The sequence below is a fragment of the Saccoglossus kowalevskii genome, chromosome 11, assembly GCF_978046115.1.
Source record: "Saccoglossus kowalevskii chromosome 11, keSacKowa6.1, whole genome shotgun sequence".
NCBI classification, from domain to species: Eukaryota; Metazoa; Hemichordata; class Enteropneusta; family Harrimaniidae; genus Saccoglossus; species Saccoglossus kowalevskii.
Window position 1 is genome coordinate 11,244,059 of NC_140651.1, and position 10,787 is coordinate 11,254,845.

The 10,787-nt window shown below is 34.5% G+C and overlaps 1 protein-coding gene across 1 annotated transcript; it reads right to left on the bottom strand.

Annotated features, from left to right (window-relative positions):
* Positions 1–1,488: 1,488 nt before the first annotated feature.
* Positions 1,489–5,842, bottom strand: LOC144349459 (somatostatin receptor type 5-like). The gene is made up of 2 exons (XM_085505188.1): positions 5,689–5,842; positions 1,489–2,552 (listed from the first exon to the last, which is right to left on the bottom strand). Exons 1-2 carry the CDS (start codon positions 5,840–5,842, stop codon positions 1,489–1,491), a joined length of 1,218 nt encoding a protein of 405 aa, XP_085361314.1.
* Positions 5,843–10,787: the final 4,945 nt, after the last annotated feature.

The following is a 10,787-nucleotide window of genomic DNA, read 5'->3' on the forward strand; positions in this document are numbered from 1 at the left end:
TGTATATTTAAATTAGCAAGTGGGGGAACTGTAACATGTATATACAAGATTGTTGCGGAATGCGTACGTGGTCATTAGCGTCACCGATAGATGTGAAGTTCCAGCCACAAATTACGTAAACCAGTTTCCTGACACGGATAACCATCTTTACAATTTGGATCAAATAACTTCAAGAATGGTTAAAGAAACAACACCAAAAAATACTAATCATTTTGACTAAATAGAATGAAAATACATCTTATCACAACATCTGTTAAAGCAAGTGAAATGTGTCAGGGAAATCAAATATATCTTGTCACCGTGCGATATTTTATCATGAATACAGCTTATATTCTTGGCAAAGTAAAGATGCAATTTACATAAATATGGTCATCCAATATTTTGAATTATAGTATTGTGTCCTTGTGAAATGAAATGCTACTAATTTAAACGTAGATTATAGGCCGATGCGACTCCGCTGTTAGAGAGGGCACACACAGCATATATTAAACGGCTGATGAGCATTCTAAATTCATGATAAATAAAAAAAAACAATCTCGCTAAATCATGCTATGAATGGCTACCGACTGATCATTTGAACTATGTGGCTGTGGGAATTCGGTTCGAATAACTCGCCACGTTTAATAAATCTCCACAGAACATACAGCAGACTCAAATGATCGAGTTCAAAAGAAAGTCGTAATGACTTCTTTATTCATGGGTAGAACGCTGAACATTTCAACCAGTAATTACATCAGTAGTACAAACTTCTGTATTAAACTGTGAGTGCCCTTGATGAGGGGCAAATAGGTGAATAACTTGAAAACTATGAACTAAATTCAAATGTGGACTGCATTGATGACCGCCATATCCATCGAGAGTAGGAATCATGGGTAACACTGCATAATAATTAGCATGTTTGAGGTCGATTCCATTGCTCATAGGGGGTAACTCTTAATGTAAGAACACATGAAAACGATCTTAACAGTGAAATAATAGGGTAATTTCCTCAGTTAATAGGGAAATATGAATAAACTAGAATAATCTAAACTGTTTATAAAGATAACACTAGATGAATAAATGTAGAAATGTATTGATACATATTCTTATGCATTTAACTAATTAACATACACATGTTGACCTGTGCCCCGACAAACTATGAGCCATAGGGCTTTTGGCTTTGATATCCAAATGAGTAAACTATTCATTGCATCAGTAAGCAATCTGACATTCATAGACATATTATCTAAAACTAATACGAACTACTGTTTTAAAGAAAGAATCTTTTTAATGATTATATTCAAAGTCACTTAAAAAACTTTGCTGACACTGATAAAATAAGGGCATATCGTGCTGAAAAATACTAAACAATACTATACATGACAATCAAGGAACAGAAATTGAAAATGATATTTTCAACTTAACAACACCAACAAATTCGAACATATATAAAATGACTTATAATAATCTACCCTGATAGTCGGTTTTAGTTTATTATCACTCCTGTCATTATTCATTGCCTGTAATGTTTGATATCATGGAGTCACCGACCGTATTGGCACGTCGGTAACCTAAGAGATTCACGAACCCTTGACGAAATTGCTTATTTTGGAATCCATATATGAAAGGGTTCATGCACGAATTACAAAACCCTGTTAAAGTAATTAAATGATAATATACGCTACTGAAATCTAAATGCATCCCAAAATTATAGCAAAGAAACAGAAACTGATTAGGAGCCCAGCAAATGCCGAATGTTAAAACCACGATGAAGAGCATTTTCACTATCTTCTCCCGCGCTCGAAGAAGTGAAAGTGCTGGTCTTCTCTGTTTATTGTTGCCAAGTTCTTTAGAACGTTTTTTTAATATTATCATGATGCGCCAATAAGCGGAAAACATGATAATTACAGGGAGAAAATAAGTTGCAAAGAACAGTCCTATACCCACAAATGCTTGAAATGCCAATGATCCCGGCCAATCCAGTTTGCAGCCACCCTCTTCGCGATCATATTGCCAGATATATAGACAAAAGCTATGCGTAACGACCGATAAAGCCCATACACCAATAATCAGTACTTGCATCATCTTCTTCGTGAAATGGATTTTATGTTTTATCGGGTGGACGACTGCAAAATATCTCTCGGCGGTGACGACCATAAGGTTGAATACAGAGGCGTCAAAATTCATCCATAGTAGAAATCCCGAAACATAAAATCGACAGACAAGTTCCCCAACAAATCCCGATGGAATGTGCACTAGTGGATATGGAATAATAAGAACGGACGTGAAAAGATCAGCAACCGCGAGACTGACAATACATGTGTTTGTTATACTCTGTAATTTCTTGGTTCTTAAAACGATGATGATAACGATTGCGTTTCCAATGGCACCTATGATTCCCATAGCGGATTTACAGATATCAACCCAATTAAAATCCACCTCTCGAACCATCGGGGTACCTTCCGTCACATTGTGTGACATAAGTGATGTCGTGTTATCTGAATTGTTAATTTCCATTTCAATTTCTTGAGTCTTCAGCGAAAATGATAAAGGTCCGAACTGCCTAGTTGTTCCTATTAAAATAGTACAAAATTATGTATATATTATGCACTAATCGAAACAAATTGTGTTTAAAAACACGGACTAGAATATCATTTTAAAACATGAAATACACGATCGCTGTGAATTATTTTCATCAAAGAAAGACGCTGCAGTGATATCATTCCAATCTGATAATTTTCAATATTTCTAAATTCTCCGTATGGAATAAGCTTTTTGATTGGTTATTAACTTGTACATCCGGGATAATAACTCCGTCTTGTCATCGATTGTAGTTATTGCACACTAGAGAACATTGAGTATGATTGATATATGTCAAACTTGATATAAATATGGAGATGAAAGATATACGTCGAAAATAATTATATAAAATATAAGATACATTTTAAAATAAGGTTGAAATAAATATGTGGAGAATTATTTATATGTAACGTGAGTGAACATGGTACGCTGGTTCTAAGGTAAGTTTAAAGTTGAAAATCGGAAAAGCAAAATGAATAAAAAAAAATGTTGAGTAAGGCTTTGTGAGGACTAATATGAAGTATTCGATTGCACGTGGTAACTATGACTTTGGTAATGTTGATGTATCTCGCCCGGTAACTGATTAACCTCGTACGCGCGAACTGGGCCTAATTATAAGGAATGTACAATACAGCACCCTACAATGAATGTACTACTCTAATATGATAGGAGGATACTGTCATCACCTTCAAAACTACGTCTCTTGCGAAACAAAGTACATACGTAGACTCTCCATTCACATAATTTTTCGATAATTTTTTTTTTGAGAGACTAGATATTTTGTTTGTCATAATGATTTATCGTGTATGGTACGAGCGGCTTCCACGTCGAAATGTTGAATTCTTGTTGAATTATTGCTTTGGCTATAGGTACTGAATTTAAACCCATTTCGAGTATGAGACAGCGGAAGTACTCTTGGATTGAAATGTTTAAGAGTACAACAAGTTAACGGGTAAATATTCACCGTTCGCCACGAGTACTACACTCACTTGCAGCATATGGTCGAGTGGCCAGATATGATCACACACTAGAGGAAAATGTATTCCCAAATTTGTGGTAAATTCAGTGAGAAACAGCGGCAACAGATTTTAAAAAGTCCGAGTCACTGGATACAATATTCTCATTGCATAACAATTAGACAACGACCAAGCTTATACAAGCGTTGTAAAACAAGAATTTAAGCATGTTTCAATGTGTGTTCGTTGTCTAAATACTGAGCAAAATGTCCCACATTGTTGTCCCCAATTTATATGTAAATATACACAATATTGCTTAAAACCGAAACTTAACATGCACATGTTGGATATAACTACGCACGTGCATAAGTCCTAGATACAGTTTAGGATTTGAGTTCTTGATGACATCGGAAATCAAGTTTTATCGAACATACGATTTTCCAGACTACAGTTAGTACCTAGACATGGTATTGCAATATCTGGTTCTTTCACTGACAATGTCATACATATACGACATATTTATTTATACACAGCTAATGGTTATCACTATGTGAGGGATACTTACTCAAACGTACCGATAAGAAACAAATTACAAGAACAAATCCTCAGTAAAAACAAACATATACATGGCAATTGTGTTAAATGGCACAACATATGATGACTAACCTTAAAGACAGCAGAATATTCGACATATCGTGTAAGGACGGTGATGACAAGGTTCGATAAATGCACACCCCGCGATGGTGGTACACATAATCAGTCGTCCAACCACGTATATAATTAGCATAATGTATTTAATATATATAGCACAAGGGGGGGGGGTGCACACATTTTAAATAGAAAGTAATTGATTGAAACTGAATATGAAGACATATACTACACTGTACAAATGTTCATCCCAACGGGGGTGGACATACAATTTTAGATCTCAGAAGGTCAATAAAACTGTTTGTCTACCGCTATTGGCGTGAACATTTGTATTATTATAACGTATAAATCTAAAACAGAAATTGTGGCACTTAATCGTACATTGCAATCTTTCTAGGCATCATCGCAGTGCAAATATACAAGTTGAATGAGTTCAAGAGCAGTGATTGCATTTATTGAGTTTAATCATGGTTGTATAAATCTAATTTCAGCAACTTCAGCCTGGCGAAGAATTAGCCGGCACTACCTTATGATCTCCGGGTCGCCGCTATACGCCACACTGAAACAGCTGCACAAAGAACTGCACACTGCTTGAGTATAGGCTTATGTCAACATCATTCTCTTTCAAAAAATATATTATGCATACTATGTTAATATGTGGATATAATGTCAAAACACACAAAATCAAACACAGTGGTACCGTACTGCGACAAAGTCTACGTCTCTCGGATTCTTTAGAGAGAGGAATCGCGCAACCACAATTATTTCATGAATATTTCCGCGTAATGTGGTCCATTGATAAGTTATTGGACAAGTAAATTCGGGAGGAAGGTACACGGATGGAAGTAGACATACGAATATGTCAGCAGGAAGTCTACTTACAATACGCGAATCTGATTGGCTGTCATAGTCATGTGGTATAAAATACATATATAATAGTACATATAATAACTAAGATACCTACTATATAATTCATGCAGATGAGAGAAAGGTACAAATAAACCTTAATAAAAGATACAGGTTGCTAATATATATTACATACATAGCTACGTGATACATGATTCAGATTGCAATATCTGACAATGAGAGATGGTCACGATGATTGCAATGATGTTATCAAACTAACAATGCGTACTAATTTAATAGATGTCTATTAATAACGATGACGTGATTGTGATAATGTCGTGATAAGCCCTCAATCACGTGGTCATTTACAACTAGTATACGTGCAATGAAGACAAGAAAATCTACATTATTTATAGATAGTACATCGTCAACAGTTAATCATGCATCATTGCACATCACATTGCCAGACTGAATGGCTTTCTTCATGAATGTCATAATTTTTATAAACGCACACATATCATTTCAACACTGAAGATATGCACACGGACTGATAGTTGTGTTGATCTGTTTATTACAAATGACTTCTGCAAGCATGATTCGCCCGTGTCAATCAATCAATCAAATATCCAACCATCTATTCTTCTATCTATCTAGCCTTTTTTTCTTTCTATCTATCGACCCTTTCGTTCTTTAATTCTTTCTTTCTCCTCCCTTTCTTCCTTCCTTCCTTCCACCCACTCATTCATGTTCATTCCATCCATCCAACCATAAACACTACCACCCATTCGTCCACATATCAATCCATCCACCCATACATCTATCCATACATCCATTCACACACGCACGCCAGCTTATTTTTAGCTTCATCTGATCAGCAATCATCGATAAGACATACAGGGCCACTTTGTATATCTCGCCGTATTTCTTTTTGTTACAATTAAGCTTGAGGTTGTATTCTTGATTTTGTACAAATCTCCGTATTACATACTAAACTGTGCTGCAGCTATTGGTGTCATGTCGGTTGTGTAGCTGAGGGGGTATACACAGAAAATGCTTAACTATATTAATATAATGTGTCTCTATTTGCTGGCTTATTTATGGCACATAATCACATGTGGAAGATTTCCCAGGACTTCAAATACAATGTAAAAAATTGAGATTTACGTATTTGGGTCGGCGGGCTTAATTGACCATAGGCATTATTAAATGAAACCATGTTTATGTTCAAATACAATTAGCGAAACAGATACATGATTAGAAACAAGGTGTAATCAAAATATTACCAACAAAATATTGTCAACAACACACAAATCTGCTTTTCATTGATTATTTGTGTTGCTTTTGTGGCCATTTATAAGATTTAGCTTACGCCATTCAGCTATGTAAATATTTGGCACGTCTTACATACTTACGTTCACGTTAAACTATGAGTTATCTATATTAACTATTTGACTTCTTCGAGAACTGTTCTTAATATTAAGGTGCGAAGAGTGAGTAAGTGAGTATTGTTAATATGCATCTTTATACTAATAGTGACATTGTACTAATGGTAAAACTGAACCTCGAAAATAATTCATTTATAGGATTTTATTAAACCATCATGGTATATTTATTTAATAGTAGGTCACATCTTTAAGGTTTTTTGAAAATATAATGATTGATTCATAACAAATTATTATATTATTGTTCTCACATACAGTCATTCAGGCGATTAGAAAACATTAATGTGTACGTGTAGTGATTGCTTAATATTTCCTTACCAATAAATTTTACCTATAATACAATATTTCACCTGTCGTGAATTGCTCGGCCACAGATGACGCCGTGGTTTTGTATAATTCCATTTCTGTTCAATTTTATTATCCTGGTTATTAAAATGATTAATTTTCATGTTTTAGTAACTTTATTATTAGCACTGTGTTCACACATACAATACAAAACTAAGTTTATGAGAAACAAAACCCCATAATTCGTGGAATTATGCTTAAACTTTTGAAGGCTGCTTTAAAAAAAATCGCGATCGTTTATATGGATCGTAGTAATATTTCGTAAACTCTGCTTCATGGCCACAAATATTTCAGTGGCACCCGCGTATAGTTACAGTGAACTTTAACAAATGTGGCCTACATTTGAGATACCCACGAACGAATCACAATGCGTGGTCACATACACGGTATATCTCAACAACCAGTGAATTTTGTTTCATAAGTCAATTTGATAATGGAAAACCGTTATCACTTAAAACAGGCCTGACAACGAGTTTCTTAGTTTATAGTTATATGACAAAAGAACCAATATAAGACAAATGTATTCTAGTATAAGGACAATTATAACTTTGATGTGCTTTTAGTATTTTCGACCATATTGTATTACCCGTTGTGATTTCCTTTGTACTAATAACGTATCTTTCTCGTAGTAATGCACAATGCATGTCACATCTAATCACTCTGTCAACTTACAATAGAGAACATATTAAATTCATAATCAATTTAAAATACAATTTTCCAAATTGATGCTTTTCAGTTTCGTTCTTTGCTGGCAGTATTAATATTCACAACCATTACGAGTGTATGTGATATATGTGCTCTTATTAGACTTAATTAATTCAAACGAATATTGACAAATCGTTAGGAACACACGACGTCTTGACACGCAACAAGAATAACGAGCACTTTCATGGGAACTAAAAGTTTTCCACATATTACTTGGTGATGTATGATGCAGAAAACAGCCGCAATGGGTAACATAATCTAAAAAGCATTGCCCCAGCTATTTGCGATATTAAAAGCTGTATCACATTTCAGAAAACAGTGAAATGCAATAGCTGTTTCTTTCTATGAACAGACAGTGCCTTAGAGAATTATAATATTTTCCAGTTTCAAAAATTAAATTCTAATTCTATCACAAATTGTGTTAAATTCTTTTAACACACTTTTAATACACCGTGTTTCATCTCCAGCATGGTATTCCAGATGATTGTGTTGAATATTATGCATGCATATACTTTACGCGAAATATAATAATTTTCCCCTCCCAGCCATATAGTTTATTTACTGCAGTCGATATACATGGGATGAATGTACGTTATATCTAATCTTCCTCAATCGTCGAACACTCCAGGGCATGTCGCGTTTTAATTCATCAAAACATGTTGATGCTGCAAGCTTTTAAATCATTATGTGCTTCCAATCAATATCACTGTATTAAAATGATGTTTCTGATATAAACTGATATTTTATTTATATGACATCAATGTCATTTATCTAAATTAGAAAACGAGTTTCTAACGTAAACTTCTGGACTACAAGAATACATTACTTGAGGTTCATGTATATGTCACTGAGTTCTTGAACTTGTAAATTCCATGTAATAATTATAAATTTGGATATCAATGTTATTTTACTAGTATAATCGATTGTGGGGCCCCACTTTTCGTAGGCGCTTCGTCATACAATTGAGTTATGGTTTAAACAACTATATGAAATTACCAGGTTGATAAACTATTAAATAACCCGAGTCTGAGAATTATAAATTGACATACAAAAAGTAATGTCCTTAATGGCGAAGGGAAAGCGACATTTTTATAAAATCTATGGAAGGACATTATTTTCACTTGTAATATGTTCAGTGAAAATAATATCCAGTGAATATAACTTTTCCCCCTATATTTTACATTTAACCCATCAAATTACAGTGAAAAACAGCCAAAATGTTTTTTTCTTCAGCGAAAATTAAATCCAGCTAATAATGTATGTTACAGCAACTCCAAACAATGGACATGGACAAATTTTTTCCTGATTTAACCGAGATCCTTTTGCTTTATCAAGAACCTTGTAACAAAATACATTGAGTATATTCTATAGCCATGAATATAATGTTCTGTATTCTTATCATGGATTGACAGAGATGCATATCAACTACAAGAAATTATAAAGTTAATAAGATATTAATGTATTATATGATTTCCAAAATCCAGCTGCCAACACATGGTCAATCCATTGCGGAGCACTATAGAGTTGTCTAGTACCTTCAGATCTTGCATTTTCATAGTATACGGATCCTCATGTCCCTGAGTTCGCATATGCAAATCTGATGACTACAAACACCAAAATGGAAATGTTTAAAAAATATCGGGTCTAAATATCTTTTTAGACAGTGTCACTTATAAAATGGACGAGAAACCGATTATTATTATTTTTACTCACCAGCATTACCTGATGCCTTCTCAGCTGTTATGGATGCCGCTTCTTTTGTTATAACAGTAAATAAAATATTATCTCCATTGTTATTGAGATCACTCAGGGATAATAGTATCTCCCTTGTTGTTGGAACCACTCAATGACTGCCATTCATAGGTTTATGCAAAACCCGAGCTGTTTGTTTATTCTATGGGTATGTTTATGTAAACATGGTACTAATGATGTTAGTGATACGTTCTGAAATGTTTGTCCGACCACTTATGCAAAATATATATGCAAAACAAATTCAACAACACATACTTCCTTGGAGTATCAACACACACAGATACACTAGCGGTTACAGGGCTCGTAAACTCCGTCTTTTCTCAGCGGGAACGGAGTAGAACGCCGTCCTGAAGAGTGAATCCATGAACGAAGTTTCGATAAATGAACATGAAATTGTGTTCACCACAATGTCACTAGGAAAAGACGAACCAAGCAAGTGTTCACTCCACGGCATTGATCTAGATTCAATCATTGGCTGGTGCGACGCGCCTGGTTGACTCTGTGGCAGTGATGATGAACTCTTATACTGGCAAGGGGACTTCTTTTTTATTTCGCGATCACGGCCCCGTTAAAGGAGTAAAAATTTAGCTAAAATATTAAAGAAAAATAAATGTGCAATGTGAACTGACGAAGCAATAATATACTAGTACTGACAACGCTTTAAATTTAGATCATTGTATCATGCAAACGCACATAAGGGAATGATATATTCACGTCAAACCCAATAACGAACAGTCCCGGTAGAGTAGCATTGATCTGTAATTATGTTAACTCACCATCGCGTAATTCTAAAATGGCGGAAGTTGCGAAGCCATGTGTGAACCCACCTGTGCCTGAAAACAGAATTGGCAGAATAAAAAATAAGATTTGAATCTACACGTAGCTCAGTTTCAAGAGACGTTGTGTCCGGTCATTTTGCGAAAGAAATGACCGAAATTCTCGTGTTATTTTGATTTGTTTTATTCCAAGTAATAAGTTAGAACCGGGGATTTAAAACGGCAATAATGTAACTAAATGTTCGAAATTCAGTGATATATATGTACATGCAGAATATTATTTTTAGAAAAAAAAATGCATCAGAAGAAGCAACTAAAATGGCAAATGAGTGTCAATAAGTCCTTTCAACAAAGATAATGGTCTTCGGCAAGATGTAAGCACACGGAATTAATACCTGTGGTTGAAATTATAACATATGTGTAAAAGTAGGCGAGCCATACAAATTTCATTTCCCATGATTTACTAGAGCATTACCTGGCATTACAGTGCTTTAATTATAGATTCAAGAAATATTACATATACCATATTAAAACACATTGTTGGTGAAAATGTGAATATATACGATATAAACAGTAAATAATCATAGTTCATAAACATTGTCCATTTTATTAGTCTGATATGTGATAATTTTCTTATGTGGTGTCATTTGAACAACGCCCTCTGGTATGAGATATCACCCTCTATGTTATGAGCATTGTTCAAATCATGATAAAAGCATGAAATTTGAATGCTCTTATCGAAATGACCCACATGAGAT

Bases quoted from the DNA above. Each gene is read 5' to 3' on its own strand.
- LOC144349459 (XM_085505188.1), bottom strand. From the start codon at position 5,842: ATGGATGTATGGATAGATGTATGGGTGGATGGATTGATATGTGGACGA. The intron at 2,553-5,688 runs GTCGATAGATAG...CTATTTTAATAG, and splicing joins AAGAATTAAAGAACGAAAGG to GAACAACTAGGCAGTTCGGA.